Source organism: Pan paniscus, chromosome 13 (assembly GCF_029289425.2).
Source record: "Pan paniscus chromosome 13, NHGRI_mPanPan1-v2.0_pri, whole genome shotgun sequence".
Taxonomy (NCBI): domain Eukaryota; kingdom Metazoa; phylum Chordata; class Mammalia; order Primates; family Hominidae; genus Pan; species Pan paniscus.
In genome coordinates this window covers 140,769,734-140,788,543 of record NC_073262.2, presented here as the reverse complement: position 1 = coordinate 140,788,543, position 18,810 = coordinate 140,769,734, and the positions used below count along the sequence as shown (strand labels likewise).

At 60.7% G+C, this 18,810-nt stretch overlaps 1 protein-coding gene across 1 annotated transcript; it reads right to left on the bottom strand.

The window, feature by feature from the left end:
• Positions 1-1,935: 1,935 nt before the first annotated feature.
• KLHL30 (kelch like family member 30) lies at positions 1,936-18,326 on the bottom strand. Its single transcript, XM_003813094.5, has 8 exons — positions 18,242-18,326; positions 15,591-16,434; positions 14,191-14,320; positions 12,184-12,270; positions 11,339-11,494; positions 9,149-9,337; positions 8,019-8,164; positions 1,936-6,137 (listed from the first exon to the last, which is right to left on the bottom strand). Exons 2-8 carry the CDS (start codon positions 16,362-16,364, stop codon positions 5,886-5,888), a joined length of 1,734 nt encoding a protein of 577 aa, XP_003813142.2. The 5' UTR covers positions 16,365-16,434; positions 18,242-18,326; the 3' UTR covers positions 1,936-5,885.
• Between the last annotated feature and the right edge of the window lie 484 nt (positions 18,327-18,810).

The following is an 18,810-nucleotide window of genomic DNA, read 5'->3' as shown; positions in this document are numbered from 1 at the left end:
CTTATTTCACCTGCAAACATTCTGCAGGTTTGTCACAATTAAGGACATTTGCTCCCAAAATCACGCATACGAGGGGGATGTCTTAAGGCCCTCAAAGAGTGAAGGGTTTCTCTGGTGGGTTTTCATGTCTGGTTCTATTGGAATGTCTATTAAGAAGCCTGATGTGTGGAACTTCGTCATGACATGTCTGAATGTGACATGCACATTCAGGGTAATGTGTTAACATTTCATTCGGTTTCACTTATTCAGAGGGACTGTATCTGTGGACCACAGGACCCTGGCGTGCCATGTTCTCCTGTACTCTGCTGGTAGAGAGGGGCTCCTGTCCCCAGGAGTTGCAGCTGTGTGAATGGCACCTTCTTGCTTCTGGAGAAGCTCATCCACACCAGCACCTCATTCGATTCCCCACCAATTAGCCCAGAGAGGTGGGCGGCTTGCCCAGGACGCCGCCCATGGGCAGAGCCGGCATGGGGCTGCAGAGGCCCTCCTGCCCACTGGGCAGGTTACATCTTCACGGCCTTATGTTTGCCTTGTTAGGGTTCCTCCTATTCTAGTTGGGGTGAAATAAGAGGTGCGTGATGAGTTGGAGCATTACTGCAGAAAACATAGCCCCATCTTTTCCCTGTGAGGAATGGGCACCCCACAGGTCTGAGTTCCCTCTGGCCCTGGCTGCAGCTATGGCTCAAGGTGGATGCTGTTTGGCCCCACCCGAGCCCTGGGAAGGTGAGGCTCAGGCTCTGCCACCGTCGGCAACACTGAGGATACGCAGGGATGAGGTGCCCTGATTTGGGGAACATTACCCTTAAGATACTGGTGTGATGTCATTCCACTTCGCAGTGGGGGGCCCCAGCTTTCAGGCCAGCACTGAGGACAGGAGCCGTTGCCATGTGAAAAAGTTATTTTCCCAAACAATGAACAATCCTCATGATGTCATGGGCCCTGCCAGAGGCCCAAATCCAATCGGTTCTGGTGCTGGGGCAGCCTCCTGTAACACTATCCTGAGGGGATGACTCCGCCTGGGTTGGGGGCAGAGAGCAGAGAGGCCGGGGGTCTTCAGGTGGGGCCCCTGCATGTGTCTGCGTTCACATTTCGAAGTGGCTTTCACTCAGAGGAAGGTGGAGCTTAGCAAAGAATTGCGCAGATCAAGGAGCAGCAGAAATGGGGGCCTCCCCCTGCAGGAGCAGCCCATGGGTCAGAAGTGGGGCTGGCATCGGGGTGAGCCAGGACACCCCAGGATGGAAGAACTAAATGAATGGCCACAGAACGGGGATCACTGGAGCAGGAGGTGGCCTCCCCCACGCGCCTTCACGCCTGGCTGAAATCTAATCCTCATTCTTGGGCCCTCATGTCACGGCCCGGGCCTGGCTTCCCAGCAGCCTGATGCAGCCAAGCTGTTCCCACTCTTCTCTCTTCCTCCAGAGGAAGGACCTTTGCCGATGAAGTCATGGGAATAAAACCTCCCTCTGCCCTGAAAACAGTGGGACCATGAAGTCAGCTTGTTGTGTGGCCTCCAGAGGCCCAGGCGGGTAGCCTTCGCTGTTTACTGGGCCTTGCAAGCCCACGACGTCATCTAATTTGCAAATCGTGTGATTATCCCCATTGCACAGATGAGGAAACTGAGGCTCAGATCTTGGGATTGGCCCAAGGTCACAGAGCCATCAAATGAAACCACATCCAGGTCTGGGCCCTACAACTTGAGGTCAGTTGCTCTGGAGAACCCACAGATTTAGTTCAGTTCAGTGAGCATTTGTGCAGTTGTGCAGTTCCCATGACGTGCCGGCACCAGGCCAAGCACTCAGAATACACTGTGGCCTCCTGCATGGGTGTGTGGGCAGTCTCGGGTCTCTCGGGAGACAATTCTTTCTCACTCCTGCCCAGAGGGTCTCTTGAGTTTTCTGCTAATTGTCTACATGTTTTTAATAGATTAATTAAAATAGTCATCTTTAGCTCTCCTCTCAGTTGAATGCAATGCCATTTTGGAAAGAATCACATTCTTAAATGTGACTGTGATCAAAATCGTCTTGGCTTCTGAGGGAGTCATGATGTCTCCTGGGGTTTGTTCCAAACAGGACACTTCCCCCATGGAGATTCCTGTCCTAGTCTGCCTGAGTCTCAGTGACAGCCACACACCTGGCTGCCCTGCCACGTACCTGGTGCTGCAGAGCCCGGGAGAAGCAGCCACACTTCAGACCGATCAGCTGATACCATGCCGGGCACTGGGGAGGGACAGTGAATGACACGGCCCCGGAGGCGCAGCATCTTTCCTGTGTACGTGGCTGTGCCCTCTCTCCTTAAGCCATTGGCACATTCTCCATCCATACACATGCTTTCAGCTGGATCAACTGATGGCCCAACCAACTGGAGTAGTGGCCTGTATCCGTCTGTTTTCTTGCTATAAAGGAAAATGTGAGGCTGGGTAATTTATAAAGAAAAGAGGTTTATTTGGCTCACAGTTCTGCAGGATGTACAGGAAGCATAGTGCCAGCACCTGCTTCTGGTGAGGCCTCAGGAAGCTTCCACTCATGGTGGCAGGGGAAGGGGAGCAGGTGTGTCACACAGTGAGGGAGCAAGGGAGAGCAGGGGAGGTGTCAGGCTCTTTAACGATCAGCTCTCCGTGAACGCACCAGCGTTACTGCACCATGCCATGCCTGAGGGATCCGCCCCCATGATCTAAACACCTCCCACCAGGCCCAACTCCAACACCAGCGATCAGACTCAACAGACTCAACATGAGATTCGGAGGGGACAGATCTCCAAGCTATGTTATGGTCTATACTGACTATGGAAAACTGTCAGGTGACCAGTCCATTTAATTACAGTCACATGAGGGTGTCAATGGCCTGATCCCAGCAACCACTGTCCCTGCCTGAATAGAGAAGATGCCAGATAATAAAAGGGGCCTGTCTGCAAGGTGTTGGAAAACTCAAGTCCGGTGGAAGTGGCTGGAAGCATGCCTAGGCCCCAGCTTACCTGGGGACCCGGGGGAGCTGAGATACAGTTGGCAGTGCTGGGCCTGGCTGAGGGCCCTGTGTGCTAACTGAAGGCTGAGGGGCCTCAGTTTACCCAGCATCCTCTATGGGAAAGACAACACGCACCTGCCTGGAGGACATGAGCACGTGGGGCCTGGAGGTGGGTTTCGCCCGCACACCCCTGTGGGCGTTTGCACATGTTCCAAGGCTACGCGCTCCCCTTTCTAGAAGCCCATATTAGCCTCAAGCCTTCTAATGAGTCCTTGCTGTCCTGGATTTTGATGATGGAAGGGGATGCCTTGGCTGCCCCATGGCTGTTGCTTGGTGAGTGAGTGCATTAATGTCCCTTCGTGCAAAGCTCTCAAGTGGGTGACATGTGCTGGACCTTCTGGCCGCCGTCCTGGTGCCCTGGCCACCTTCTCCACCTGTTCTGTGTCCCCAGGTGGCCACTACAGCCTGTCAATGGCCTTTCTTCCCTCTGGGTTTTGGTTGGGCTTGGCCTGTAGGAGGCGCTAGTGGGAGACAGGGGGCAGGCCAGAGAGAGAGGGCAGATGGACTCTGCCACGTCCTCCCAGCTGGACAACAGGGGTGGTGGCTGCGTTAGCCCGCCAAGGCCCTCTCTCAGCAGCTCCCTGGAGCCTGCGTCTGCCCTTTCCCTTCTCCCAAGACAGAGGGGGTGGCACTCCCCACTGCTGCTGTCCTGGGATGCCTCTCCAGCCACTGGGCTCCCTTCACCCTGCCCACAGCATGGGGAGAGGCCGTCGTGAAACTCTCCTTAGCCACTCACCTCAATACCCAGCAGACGCCCCTTTCCTCCTGGTGCCCTGAAGGCTGCGATGGCCCCCTGAATCAGGAGCCCAGCTGATCGGACGAGGTGCACTTTGGCACCTCAAAGCTGGGAGCCAGGCCCTGGAGAGGCCCATTCCTTCCACCCGAGGACCGCCCATATTCCCGCAGGGTGTGCAGGGGTGGACAGCAGGCGTTGCTCTGGCATGCCGCCCTTTTGGCTACTTTGTGATCAAAGCCAGCCTATTTTGACATTTCATGTCTTCAGTTTTATTTTTATTTATTTTAAAATATTCTTGCAGAAATGGTTTACATGGAGGCTTTGTTTTTAAACAGCCCTTTGGCTGACCTCCTTCCATCACTGTCTAGAAAACATTTCAGATTTCCACATGGAAACAGAGCCCAGGGCCCCAGAAACCCTCACTCTTGCTTCATCCAATCCATCTGCCACTGAAGATCTCCTCCGCTCTGGGCTCTTGTTCCTTTGGAAGCACCCAGAGGCCCCACTCTGTCTGGCCCTCCAGGGTCAACTCACTTCTCCCACACCTTGTAATCCCAGCACTTTGGGAGGCCGAGGCAGGTGGATCACCTGAGGTCAGGAGTTCAAGACCAGCCTGGTCAACATGGTGAAACCCCGTTTCTACTAAAAATACAAAAATTAGCCAGGTGTGGTGGCGAGTGCCTGTAATCCCAGCTACTTGAGAGGCTAAGGCAGGAGAATCTCTTGAACCCGGGAGGTGGAGGTTGCAGTGAGCCAAGATCGCAGCATTGCACTCCAGCCTGGGCGACAAGAGCGAGACTCCGTCTCCAAAGAAAAAAAAAAAAAAAAAAAAAAAGCTATGAGAGGCAGGTCTGGGAGCAAAGCAGATCCCTACCTACAGAAGCTCAAGAGGCTCAGGGGTTTCCGTCCTCAAAACCCAAGGATGTCAGAGGCCCCTCTGGTCCCCAGGGGCAGGGGGTGTTAAGGAGGAACCCATGGGCTGGTCCTGGAGAGGAAGCCTGGATCCGGCGGGAGACGGGAGCTGCCCAGGGCCTCCGGGGCAACACCAGGGCCTGTGCCTGGCCGGGCCTGACTCCTGACTTCTAGCCCCATGTCCCAGGGCGGAGCCTGTGACAGGAGGGACACGCCATTGGGCACCGAGGAAGAGTCCTTCATTGTCTCCTTAGCTACAAAGGTGGGTGCCTCATTCAGGATGAGGGAGAAGCCACTCGGAGCCTGAGCCAGCCGGAGTCGGGCTGCGTGCTGGCAGGGGCCCATCGGATGCTACCCCTCACCCTCAGGAGGCTGCCACCAATGCACCCAAGAGTCGTCCCCTGGTGGGAAATTCCATTCTAATGAAGAGCCTTTGTTCTGACACACAGAGATGGAGGCAATCCCTTCTGAGAGCAAACCTGCTCACCTCCCTGGGACCCTCCAGCCCCGCCCCACGCCCTGCGTCCCTCCTTCCTGGTGCCTCTGTGGGCACCGCCCTCTGGGTGCAAGAGATGGGTGGGGGCCTCCTTTGTCCACAGAAGCAGAAACACAGCACCAACATGCAAAGGCTGAGTGGGGACCCAAAGCCCACACAGCCAGCCCCGTGTGTGGTGGACGTGGAGCTTGAAGCCCAGAGTGGGGAGGTGGCTGGCCACGGTTACGCTGCTGTGAGCTGGGCAGAAGCAGGCCCACGAGGACCTGGTGCTGACCCCATCTCCGGGGCCTGCCTTCCCCAGCAGCCTCAGCTTTCTGGGACGCTCCGTGTTCACCCCACATTCATGCAACTGCTCCAAAAGCCCCTGCTGGGGTCCAGGGGCAGGAGTGGGGCTCGCAAGCTCTGGGAATGCTGGCCCGGCCCCCGGCTCCCCTCTCTGAGGTCTCGGGAACCCCAGGGGCAGCAGAGCTTCCTGTCCCTGTTATGCCAGCGTCTGGCACTCAGGCCCTTGTCACTGCTCAGCTCGGAGTTTAGTGTGGTGGCCGCAGAGACCAAGGCTGTGTCCTCCAAGCCGTGCCGTCTGATCACCCCTGGTGGCCTGAGCGCAGCTTGGAAGGAATGGTAGCTCCGAGTGAACAAATAAGTGAAAATGAAAGGGGCCGTTCCACAGGGTGATGAGGGGCTGCTGTGGGGACTCCTCCCCGGGCAGCCTGGCCCTGGTTTAGTGCTCCTGGGTGGGGCTGAAGGGCTGGGTCCACTTGGAGACATCCAGGAAGACGGTGGAGGCCCCGTGGTAGAGCCAGAGCCGGGGCAGGGCACCGTGGCGGGTCCAGGTGTCCCGAACCATGTCGTAGGCCTCCATCTCCACGTGGTAGTCACCTTCCATGCCCTGCCAGCGGCCGCCCGTCACGTACAGCGCATCACCCAGTGGCACCAGCGCGCCATTCTCATGCAGGCTGTGTTGGGACTGCACCTGTGCATGGTCCGCGGGTTAGCGTCCAGTGGGCGGGAGCTGGAGAGCAGGGCTGAGGGTGCCCTCAGCAGGGTCGGGGGAGTGGCAGAGAGGACAGCCAGCCACCTGGCCCAGATCCCCTCCAGGGCATGAGCGCAGAGTCCCTGGGCAGCCCACCGCAGCCCCTCCAGCCTCCTCAGACTCTTCTTTTGGTGGGGAGGTCCCTTTCCCTCTCTGACCCTCAGCCCTTGGGATGACACTTCCAACCCCTGCAGTCAGAGGGGGCCCTGAGGCCTCCCGGGGAGGTCCGGGCTGACTCGAGGCCTCACTGAGGCTTCGCTGTCTCACAGGAGACAGGTATGGCTCAGCCCTGGCAGACAATCAGGAAGAGCCTAGACAAGCCCACCGTGGGTTCCCTTGCCTCACCCCTGCACCCCCCGCTCAGTCTATGGCCTTGGGAGTGCCCCCGGGAGGGGTTGTGGGGTGAGGGCGGGCGGCTTTCCAGAGGCTGGAGAGAGCTGCAGCTTCAGGAAGAGCCCGGGCGGGTGGGAAGCGGGAGGCTGGTCTGTGGCCTCCAGATGAAGACAGGGAAGAGGTGAGGACCCAGGCCTGGAGAGGGTAAGGCAGAGCCCTGCCGTGCTGGGACCTGAGCCTGGGACAATGGCCTGGGCTGGAGGAAGGCCTGGCTGTGGCCCAGCTGGGAGGGCCCAGGCAGACACGCTAGCCTGGCAGGGCCCACCCTGCACCTGTCTCACCGCTGTAATGGGGGCCCTGGGTCAGCTGAGCAGTGACGCCAGGGGACAGCTGTGGGCAGCAGGATTGCAGAAGTCCTGCTGTCACCAGGCCAGCAGCCTGCAGGGGGGCTGCAGGAAGGAGTTCCACCTTCTCAGCCTGCAGGGACTGGGAGTCTTGGGGCAGGTGGGCAGGTCCAGGGCATCTGGCTTGGTGCCAGGACCCATCCCCAACTTCCTGGGCACTGTCCCCTTCACCAGGGAGGCCGCCCAGAGGTTCACCTCCCTCCCCTTCCTCAGGGACTGATGGTCAAAGAGTGGGCCATGGTGGGATGGCGCTGAGGACAACAGGAAAGCCCCCAGGCTGGTGGCTCTCACCTCACCCTCAGCTCAGGAACCCCCTCCCCGACTTGGCCACCCTGGGGCAGAGGACGCCCTCCCTCCTGGTCCCTATAGTACCCTCTGGCTGAACCTGGCTTTTCTCCCTGAGAAGGAGGACAGGCCACTCCTCTGTAGGAAGCTGGGTGTGCAGGGACAGAGCACCAGTGGCCGGCAACCCAAATCGCGTTCTCCCACCATCACTGTCACCCCTGTCCTCAAGGGGACTCGGGCCAGGGCATTGTTGTCACCTTGTAGCCTGGGGGGATCTCAGCCTGCGCCACCCCCTTCATTGTGGGCCCTCTGTGGGCACCCCAGCCTGCGCCACCCTCTTCACTGTGGGCCCTCTGTGGGCACCCCAGCCTGCACAACCCCCTTCATTGTGGGCCCTCTGTGGGCACCCCAGCCTGCGCAACCCCCTTCATTGTGGGCCCTCTGTGGGCACCCCAGCCTGCGCCACCCTCTTCACTGTGGGCCCTCTGTGGGCACCCCAGCCTGCACAACCCCCTTCATTGTGGGCCCTCTGTGGGCACCCCAGCCTGCGCAACCCCCTTCATTGTGGGCCCTCTGTGGGCACCCCAGCCTGCGCAACCCCCTTCATTGTGGGCCCTCTGTGGGCACCCCAGCCTGCGCCACCCCCTTCACTGTGGGCCCTCTGTGGGCACCCCAGCCTGCGCTGTCCCCTTTGCAGTGGGCCCTCTGTGGCACCCCATCCCTCACTTCCCAGGCTGGCTCTCTGATGTCAGGAGTCCTGGGCAGGGGCTCACACATGTTGGGGGAGGGGGCAGCCCACCTTCTGCCACAGGTTGGCCCCAGGGTCGTACACGTAGACCTTCTTGGTGTTGTCCCCGATGAGGTAGAGCTCCCCGTGCAGTGCAGCGCAGCGAGGCGAGGACAGGTACTTGGGCAGGAAGGGCGAGGCGATCACACTCCACGCATCTGTGGGGGGCATGGGCACCGGCCACCGTCACCAGGGTTGCCAGGGCGGGCACTAGCACTGTGCCCCACTCTGAGGGACCCTGGACTCAGTGCCTCTCTGAACCTCAGTGAACCTGTCTGTGAAATGGGAGTAGGTCCCTGCGGTGCAGCTGGGAGGGACCCACACCTGCCTCTCACCCAGCCTCGATCTTTCCCTCTGGGGACAGTGACCCCTCACAAGGCTGCAGCATAGGTGAGGGGCCTGTGGACGGTGCAGGGGTCCCTCAGGACTCTCCCTGTGGTGGGGGTGCTTTGGCCTGGCTGCCGCCCCACCCACCCCACCCTGACTGGGGACTGCTGGGGGCCCCTCCTTGCCCAGCCCCCAACCCCGGGCCTGGTACCCAGGTGGGCCTTGCCTGGACTCTGGGCCCAGTCAGTCTCTTGAAGGGTCCTCACATCCACGCCTCAGAACAGGGCCCGCCACCATCTACACTGTCCAGAGGGTGAAACAGGACTGGAGGCCAGGGCTGGGGTGGACGGCTCAGAGCTCAGGGAGGCTGCGCTGGGCCTCAAACCCTGGCACAGAGTCCAGAGCCCAAGATGGGCCTCGAGGCCTCGGAGGTCGGGGTCACCACTCCCGGCCCGTGAGGCCCTTTTGGGTAGAAGAACAGCCAGGCAGCTGCCAGGCGCTGGGCTCAGATCACTGGCACCCCACCCCCAGCCCCAGCCCCAGCCCACTGCTGCCCTAAGGCCTGAGCGGGACAGACGTGCAGCTCGCCTCTGCGCTGGGACTCTGCGGAGGTGACGCAGTGGGTCCCTGACCTCTTAGGCCCCTGCCTTCCTCCACATCCCCTCCTCTTTGTGAGAGGCCTGCGGCCGCCGGCTCTCTCCACCCCGGGCCCCGTCTATCCTCAGGATCCCCCATCCTCACCATCACTATGAGCGGACTGTCGCCTGTCAGAGGGACCTGTGGTCGTCTATCCTCGGTCCCTGAGCCCCACCCACCTGTGACAGGGTTGTAGCACTGCAGGGCCAGGGCGTTGTACTTGCAGGCGCTGGAGCCCACCAGGTAGAGCCGGCCCCGGCAGCCGGCAGCCGAGAAGTTGCTGACGTATTTGAGGGCCGGGCTGACGGGCGTCCAGCTGTCCGTGTAGGGGTCATAGCTCTCCACCTCCACCACGTCCAGGGTGGTGCCTGTGGGGTGAGGGCGGGGGCAGTTCAGGGCTGGGGAGGAGAGGGGAGGCCTGGAAACTCAGGGGCTGGGGCTTTGTAAGGCAGCAAAGTGGTGGGAGGTGGGGTGGGCTCCCCATTTCACAGACAGGGAAGCTGAGGTTCTGAGAGGTGCTGGCACCTCCCAAGGCCGCCCCACCAGGAAGTGGTGGGGGTGGGGGTGGACACTCAGGCCTAGAAATGCCCCACTCCTGAGCTCGAGCTGGGGCTGATGTTTGGGAACGGGGTGGCGGGGAGCTGTCAGGAGGCTGCCTGCCCCCAGGTGCCTCATGTGCTGGGAGTCATTTCCTGGGGTGCTCTGAACTGGAATGGAGGACGCCAGCCCTGGGAGGGCGGGTTGCGAGACCCTGGAGCTGTAGGCAGCTCCCTCCCAGTCCCAGATACAATCTGGGTGTGGCAGTGATGGGGACGCCTCCTGGGGAGAGCAGGCCCTGGCCTGGGCCTCTGTGAGCACCTGGGGACCTCACAAGCCCTGGGCTCGGGAGCCCTGGATGCTTTCTGCTCTCTGGTTGGGGACACAGTAGCCACTGAGAGAAAGGGGACAGCTGAGACAGATGGGGCATTAGAAGTGGCCTCAAGACCAGTTCATCACCTACAGAGCTTTTGGGCCACATGTGTTTTGTTTTTCTTTTCTTTCTTTTTTTTTTTTTGAGACAGGGTCTTGCTCGGTCACCCAGGCTGAAGTGCAGTGGTGCGATTACAGCTCATTGCAGCCTCAACCTCTCAGGCTCAGCGATACTCCTACCTCGGCTGGCACGTGACACCATGCCTGCCTTTTTTTTTTTTTTTTTGAGATGGAGTCTCACCCTGTCACCTAGGCTGCAGTGTAATGGCTTGATCTCAGCTCACTGCAACCTCTGCCTCCAGGGTTCAAACGATTCTCCTGCCTTGGCCTCCCAAGTAGCTGGGATTACATGTCCAGCTAATTTTTGTATTTTTAGTAGAGACGGGGTTTCACCATGTTGGCCAGGCTGGTCTTGAACTCCTGGCCTCGTGATCCGCCTGCCTCAGCCTCCCAAAGTGCTGAGATTACAGGTGTGAGCCACTGCACCTGGCCTGGCTATTATATTTTATTTTTTATTTTTTATGGGCTGGGGGCAGCGGCTCCCTCTTGTAATCCCAGCACTTTGGGAGGCTGAGGCGGGTGGACCACTTGAGCCCAGGAGTTTGAGACCAGCCTGGACAACATGGTGAAATCCGATCACTACAGAAAATACAAAAATTATCTGGGCATGGTGGCATGCACCTGGGGTCCTACCTACTCAGGAGGCTGAGGTGGGAAGATTGCTTGAACCTGGAAGATGGAGGTTGCAGAGAGCTGAGATCACTCCACTGCACTCCAACCTGGGTGACAGAGAAAGACTCTGTCTCAAAAATAAAAAACAAAATAAAAAATACATAAATAAATAAATAATTTTAAAAAGGGAGACAGGGTCTCTCTATGTTGCCCAGGCTAGTCTCAAACTCCTAGGTAACATAGAGAGACCCTGTCCTCCTCCAAGCAGTCCTCCTGCCTTGGCCCTGCCAAGTGCTGAGATTACAGGAGCGAGCCACCACACCCGGCCACATTTTGTTTCTCGATGTTCCTTTAATCAGTGACGGCTCCTGGGTGAATCCTTGCTGTAGCTGCAGGTGCTGGTGGGTGGGTGTGGCCGTCCCCACTGGCTGCTCCTGCAGGAACCCCTCCTGGGGCCTGAGTCACCATCTTGCTGTCGCTGTCCCAGCACAACAGAGGCAATGGGAGCTGGCCAGGGAGGACACCTGGGCTGTGGGTCTTGATGGCCCGCCTGGTCAGGAGCCCTGGCCTGTGGCTTGCCCGCCCCACCAGACAGCGAGCCCTGAGGGTGGCAGTGGGAGCGGCATCTCTGTGGTCTCCGAGGCCAGCATGGGGCTCTCGGTTCCTGTTGCTGCAGGGATGAGAGGCTAGAACCAGGCCCCAGGGAGGGGTGGAGAGGAAGGCCTCACCGCCGATGACGTAGATCTCCCCATTGAGGGCCGCGCTGGCGTGGTTGGTGCGGGGCTTCAGCATGGGCGCCACGGGCTTCCAGGAGGCCTCCTTCAGGGGGAAGCACCAGGCCTGGGTGGTTGACCAGGTGTCTGTCTTTGTGCCCCGAGAGCCACCTGCCGGGAGAAGTTCTGTCTACATGGGTGCCACCAGCCTGGGGCACCAGGCCATGGGGTGTGGATACCAATATCCAGGGGCCTCCTCCCATGCCAGGCCATGATCTCCAACGTGGTGAGCCAGAGGTGGGACCAGGGTAGCGCAGCCGAGCTGTGTGACTGCCCAGGTCCCTCCATCCCCCATAAACAAGGACGACAAAATCGGTGGTTTCAAGCCCCCATCAGCAGAAGCTTGTCCCCTCCCAAATCTTACAAGGAACCCCAATCTCTGAGATAGGAAAGAGCAAAGTGACCCCTGCAACACACGACTCCTTCTGGGGACCAAGACAGACACCTGGTCAACCACCCAGGCCTGGGGCTTCCCGCTGAAGGAGGCCGCCTGCAACCTCGTGGCACCCCATGCTGAAGGCCTGCAGCAGCCACGCCAGCGTGGCACTCAGCGGGAGGCCTGGAGCCTCCCCTGAAGGAGCTGTGTGATGCAGGGGTGGGCCCACACTAGCCTGTGTACAGAAGCGGCTCCCAGCTCCCACAAGTGACCACGGATTTTAAATGTCCTTGTTTTCACATGCATGGAAAGGCCTCGGCAAGCCTTGACTAACCCTCAGGGACCCCACGGAGTGCGGGGAGTTGCACTGAGCCCAGTGCTTGGCTGGGCAGGGCATCTCTGGAAAGGTCCCCGAGCTGCCCACCTGTGACATAGATGTTGTTGTTCAGGGCCGCCAGGGAGAAACCCCACTTGTGATAGTCGGGGAAGTCTGGAAGTGCCATCCACCTCTCTGGCAGGAAGAGAGAGGCAGAAGGGTCAGGCTGCCAGGCTCCCTGCTGGGGTGGTCCCCACTCCCCCTTCCCAGGTGCCTTTCCATGCACCGGGTGCAGAAATGCCCCCCTCATTGGTGGGGAAAGGGAGGGGCAGGGTGACACTGGTACGGAGGCCCGGGGTTCCTGGGTGCTTCTGGCTCATTGTGTCTCCTCCACCCACTCCGCAGAGCCTGGCACTCAGAGTGGACACAGGATAGCCCCCTGGAGAAGCAGCAAGGTTTTGGAGGCCGGGGTCTCACCTTGACCCTGCAGTTGACCCCACTGACCCCAAATGGACCATTCAGCCCCTGAGTCTGGTCTGTCAGTTAGATGCGGTGTGGGTTAAGTGGCCTGATCTGTGGGTGTCACTAGTGGGTGATAACACCAACAGCATGCCTGCCTGCCTGCCTGCCTGTCTTCCTTCCTTCCTTCCTTCCTTCCTTCCTTCCTTCCTTCCTTCCTTCCGAGCACCCTCCCTGCCCTCCTGGCAGCCAGGCATATACAGGGGATCAGGACCTGCAGCAGGCAGAGCAGGTCCAAATCTCAGATGTGGTGCCCCAGCTATGTGTCCGTGGGCAAACCCCAGCCTCAGTTTCCTTGTTGTAGAATGGGGATGACCCCAGCCTCCCGGGAGCTGTGGGGACTTCACAGAACTGCTCAGCTGATGACAGCTGTTAGGATTATTGTTCCTAGGGTCGTGGGGCAGAGCAATGTGCCCAAGTCAGGCCTGCCTCTCGGAGCTACAAGAGGTAAACTGAGGCAAGAGATGAGAAAATGCTTTGGAAAATCAATAAATGTGGAAATGGTAAAGTCCTATAAATGGACATATTTTGGATGTTTGTGGAAGAGACACAGGCCTTTGGGATGTCCCCTAGGAAGACTCTGTTTACTATTTATGACCATTTTTGGGAGATGCGGAATTCCAGGCCTCCCTGGGAGCAGAGCCTGGCACTGTGGGCAGGCACCGTGTCCCCATGACTCATGGCTCTGTCACCCCAGGGTGGGGGTTGCCCAGCCGTCAACAGGCTTTTCCTGCCAGCGTCCCCACCTCCTGGCCAGGTCTGAGAGACAGCTGCTCGCTCCTGACGTCAGCCCCAAATCCCCTCTCGTCAGCCCCTGACCCGAACAGCTGGCCTCAGGCTTCCTGGAGCCTGCCAGCCGCTGATGCCAAGGAGATGGTTGGCGACCTGCCTGGTGGCCCCACACCAGCCAGCCTGCATCAGCCCTTTCCAGAGCACCTCTTGGGGCCAGCGCAGGGGGCCTCCAGAGCCGCTGTGGGGCCCCTCATGCCTCCTTTCCCGCCAAATGGCAGACCTGGCCTCAGTGCCCACTTCAGGGCTCCCTACAACTGTGTGAGGAAGCAGCAGGAGCCCATTTTACAGATGAGGAAGCTGAGGCTCAGAGAGGTGAGGTCACCTGTTTGAGGGCTGGGATTAGAACCCCGTTTGGGCTGACCCAGAAGCTGAGTTCTCGCTCCTCCAGCTGCTGCACCCCTTCACCCCCCACCCCACTCTCCCCTTGGGGTCTCGATTCCCTCGGCAGGTGCACTGAGCAGGGAGCATGGGGAGGAGGCAGCGGCCAGGCCGCCCACCCCACAGGGTGCAGTCTTGGCCGTGGAGCCCTGTACACCGGCTCCAGGGCCTAAAAGGGACCAGAGTCCTGGGCTCCGGCTGCAGGGAGAGGGAGCAGCAGTGCCCGCCAGCCTTCCCCCCCGCCGGGGTACCCCGGGCTCCTCTGCAGGCCCCAGGTGAGGCCCACCCAGGCACGCGCCTCACAGGGGCCTCACACAGCTCCCGGTCCTCTGCGAGCCTCATTCGCTCCACCTGCAAGGTGGACACAGCGGCTCCCGCCGGGACAGAGGGACAGCAGGTGGGCCCGGACGCGGGAGGGGTACTTACTGGCCTTGCTGTTGTAGAAGGCGAAGTTCCCAAGGCGAGGGGTGGGCTCCTCACCTGCCTCCTCCTCCAGCGCCTGCCCGCCCACCACCACCAGGACCTCCTCCAGCTTCTGCTGAAGGGCGAGTGGGGCCTGTGGGGTGGGAGGCCAGGGTCAGGGCAACAGCAATGTGTCCCCATGCCCTGAGCCCCCGCGTGTCCTGGGCAGGCCTCAGCATGTGAGTGCATGTGTGCTTGCGTGTTGCTGGAGATGGCGTGTGCCCGAGTGCACAAGCTGCTCCCTCCTTGCACCATGTGCCTTTCAGGGGCGTTCCTGGCGTTCCTGAACCATCTTCAGAACCGATCCCGTGGCAGGTCCGCAGCGCCACGCATAAGCTTCTCCCTGCCCCTGCTCCCCGGGTGGCCTCCAGCAGGCGGCACGAGGGTGTCCCGGCTCAGTGGGAAATGCTGGCTGTCTTAGGAACGGCCGGTAAGCAGTCACTGCCTAGGTCTCCCAGGACCCCAGGCTCTCCCACAGCCATCCACCCTGGCCCCCCATATGGAACCCCCAGATCTCCCACTGCCAGGAATTAGAATACAAGGTGACCGCCTACGGGCAAGGCTCTGAAGCCAGCTCCAGCAGGAGGCCGGGTGCTCTGTGACTGGCTGGAATCCAGTGGGGACAGGGCTTAGGGTTTAGCCCACTACTCACTCCACCCTTGGCCTGAGGACCATCAGCCTGAGCCACTCTTTGTCCCCGGACTTGGCTCTAAAGGAGTGCCCCGAAGCAAGGCCCCTGAGCAGGGTGCCCGGCAGCTGACCGAACAGCCACTCCCAGACCTGTCATTCCATCATGACCTGCCATGCCTGCCAGGCACACTGCCAGCACAAACAGGAAGTAGCACCCCATAAAAGCTCAGGCGGACTGCCAGGCCTGTCTGTGCCTCCTTGCCTGTGCACAAGCTGCACCTCCTTCCTGGATGGTTTTCCCCTCTTTTCCTCCTTGTGAGCTCCTATCCCTCCTCTAAGGCCCAGCTCAGATGCTGCCTCCTCCAGAGAGCCCTCCTTGACTGCCAGCCCTCCCAGAATGCATCCTAGGCATGTATTTGGCCCTTCCACACTGCCTGAGGTCTGTTTCCAGGCTTGTCCCACTGAGCTGCAGGCTCCTTCAGGACAGGGCCAGATCTTACCACTTCCACATTCCCCTGCCCCTTGCACCCAGGGCGTGACACACACAGAGGCATGATCTGCACTTGAGGGCTGAATAGTGATGTCCTCATAGGGAACTGGCCCAAAACAAGGAGCGTGGCAAGGTCAGAGTGCACCTTGGAATGTCCACTCCTTACTCTGTCCCTACTCAGGTGGGGTCTCTGGGGCTCTCCTCCCTGCTTCCCAGGGATGGGGCCTCCCAGCCGCTCACTCACCCCATCACGGCCCTGGGACAGGGCTGCCCGGCATGCCTCTGACTCCTGGATCAGGGGCTCTGAGGCCAGCAGTTGCTGCACGCAGGGCCTGGGCACGGCATCCAGGTGCACTAGGCTGAGCAGCTCGGGCAGGTGGGTGGCCCGGGCCTGCGGGTCATGGCGCACCCAGCGCATCAGGGCCTCGAGTCGGCTTTGCTCCGGCTGTACCTGCAGCAGGTCGCTGGCCAGACAAGCGACCAGCCGCTCTCGGGGAAGCTGCAGGAACTCGTCCTCACGTGCCACAGCCTCAAAGTTCTCTCGCAGGAAGGCCCAGGCCTTGGCAGCCAAGCCCAGCAGCCCTTGCTGCTCCCCGAACTCACAGATGCCCAGGCAGTTGGCAGCATCCAGTTGCTGCTGCAGGTAGCGGCCGCAGACCTTCTGCACCGAGGGGAAGTGCAGGCGCGCAGCCGTGCGTGTCAGCGCCTCCACGTTGCCCTGCGTGATGGTCAGCCGGCCTGTGTACACGAAGTCCACCAGTTGTCCCACCACAGCGGGCTCCACATCCCACAGCTCCACGCGCGCAGAGAAGCTCTCGGCGAAGTCACCCGCAAACATGGCATGGAAGTAGGGGCTGCTGAGCGCCAGGAGGCCACGGTGGCATGGCAGCTCCCGGCCGCCCACCAGCAGTGTGACGTCGGCCAGCTTGGGCTGAGAGCGCAGCCGCTGCAGGCCGTCCAGCATGTCCTGGGCGTGCGAGGGCAGGTGGAAATCCAGGTCATCCACGTTCCGCACCATGACGCCGCTCCCAGGGGACCTCAGTAGTCCACCCACTCAAGGGAAGAAGTGCCTGGAGCCGCCCGAGCTCCTAGGAGAGAAGAGAGCAGGGTCAGCCAAGTGGGGATGGTCTCATCCTCCTGAGCAACCCGGTGTCATTCCCATTTGCAGTGAGGAAATTGAGGTTCAGAGAGGGTGAGAGACCTACCCATGGCCAGGCATTCAGGGCAGAACAGGGTTGGCAAAAGAACCCATGCCCTGGGTGTCATCCGCAACCCTGGGCTACACTGAGCCCACCCCCCAGGGACCCCGGAGGCTCCCAAACTCCCGGAAGGCGTCCTCTGTCCCAGATCCCACATTGCTGGGGAGGCCATTTGGGGGCTGCAGCAGCTCCTGCTCCCGCGGTGCTCCCAGGTGCCAGGCCACGTGCCAAGCATGCAGAGAAGCTGTGCATTCACCACTCAGCCCCACAACAGTCCTGGAGGGTGGGTGCAATCATTGCCTCTTTTACAGCTGGGGAGACTGAGGCACAGAAGGTTTCAGTCACTTGCCCAAGATCACACATTTAGGAAGTGGTGGAGCTGGAATTTGAACTCAGAGCTAGGCTTGGGGGCCCAGGCTCTGAACCCTGCATTCCACGTGGCCGGGTGGAGGCTGCTAAACGGAAACGGCCAGCCCAAGGCAGCGTTCTGGAGGGTTTCGCGTCACCACGCCCGCAAGGTTGAAGTCAGCAAGGCCGCTTTCAGGCTCATGTAATTATGTGCATGTGGTTTATGTCCTTCTGGTATCGCACCCTAAGACAACCGTCCCTAGGAGGGATCAAGTCTGTGCACAAGCCTTCGACCCGGGTCACCCCAGGGCGAAAGGCTGCGCAGCGGAGAGGCCGTTCGCCCGCTAGGGGGCACCTCGCGGGGCCATCCCGGGCAGGAGAGGCGGCCGCGCGTCCACAGGTACAAAATGCGTGGGAACGCCAGCGGCATGGAAATGACAAAGCTCCGCTGGAGAACCAGGAGGCCAAGAATCTGGCCCGGGCAGCCACGGTGCAGGTACAGGTGCAGGCGGTGGGAGCTAGGGCTCCCCGACTTCCCGACCCCGGTGCCACCTCTTGACCCCAGAGCGGGGAAGCACCTGGGAGCCCACAGGGCCTCGCGGACCAACCCGGGCTCGGGCACAGGGCAGCTCAGGCGGCCGGGGCCCCATGCCCCAGCATCCCGGCCGGTACACGAAGTACCCACCCAACACTGCATGCATGGGGGTCCTGCCTGGCCCCTCCCCAGGAGGTGCTGGCCCCAGTGAAGGCGGCTCTGCCCTCCCTGGGCAGCCGGGAGATGAGCTGGGGCCTGAGTAGGCGATGGGGCTGTCCCTGGGCCACCGCCTGCAGGCCTCGCATTCCCGTCATTGTTGTGCTCCCTTGGGCCAGCTGCTGCCGGGCGATGGGCAGGCAGGCGTGAGCGCCCCCACTTCCCCTGGGGGCCTCAGGGGTGCCTGCTGACACCTGTCACCCTGCAGTCCCTGCATGGGTCGGGGCTTCCTGAGGGTCTCAGAGCCTCACCCCAGTGCCTGCCCAGGCCCGGAGTGAGGAAGCCAAGTGGGCAGGACAACAAAAGGCCTGAGCCCAGCCAGGCTGGCGACTGTGGCTGAGTGGCCCTGGCTGCCATCTGAGGGGTGGCCCAGCCTCCCCCTCCCACCTCTCCGGCTGGGACACGGAGGGAAACCTGTCTCCTGAGCCCCCACCCTGAGGAGCCTGGCTTGGCCGCTGGCAGGGGCCAGGGGGTGTCTCCGAAGCACCCTGCTGTGATCCCTGGCCTCCGGGGCCTAACCCACCCTCCCCGCTGCTCCCGGCTGGGTTCCCCCTGCCCTCTCTGCTGTCCCCTGCCCCAGAGCCCCCTGGATCCTACCTCTCACTCAGCCTGGACCTCGAAGCTGAGAACACAGACCCGAGAGAGCAGGACTGCCTAGCCGGCAGGGCTAGGAGGCCTGCAGGGCGGGGCAGGGCTGGTCTGGTGGCCACGTGGGGAGGGTATTTTTAGCCTCTGTCTGCAGGGCGAGGGGAGGGTCAGGCAGTGAGGGCTGGGCTGGTGGGGGAAGGAGTGAGATGCCGGCTCCTCGGTGACTGTTAGCTCAGAAAGCCCACTGAGGCCTTTCAGGGACTTGTAGCCTAGGACAGACATCAGGAAGGGCTCCAGGGCAAGGACAGGTGAAAGCTGTCGCGATTGGGCTGGCTGGTGGGGGCAGGGATGCAGCTTCCCCACCTGTTTCCTCGTCTACAAGGTGAGGACAGTGGAGCCCGTGGTGGGGGCCCGGGGTCGCAGAGACCCTCAGCCCAGGGCCAGGACACCGACAGGTGCTGCCCTCGCTGTTGATGTCAGTGGCACCTATGTGTCCTCTTGTTCTGTTGTCACGTGGGAAAACGTGATTATCATGAATAAGCACAGGTTGGTCAGCAGAGGCTTTCCGAGCTTGGGGT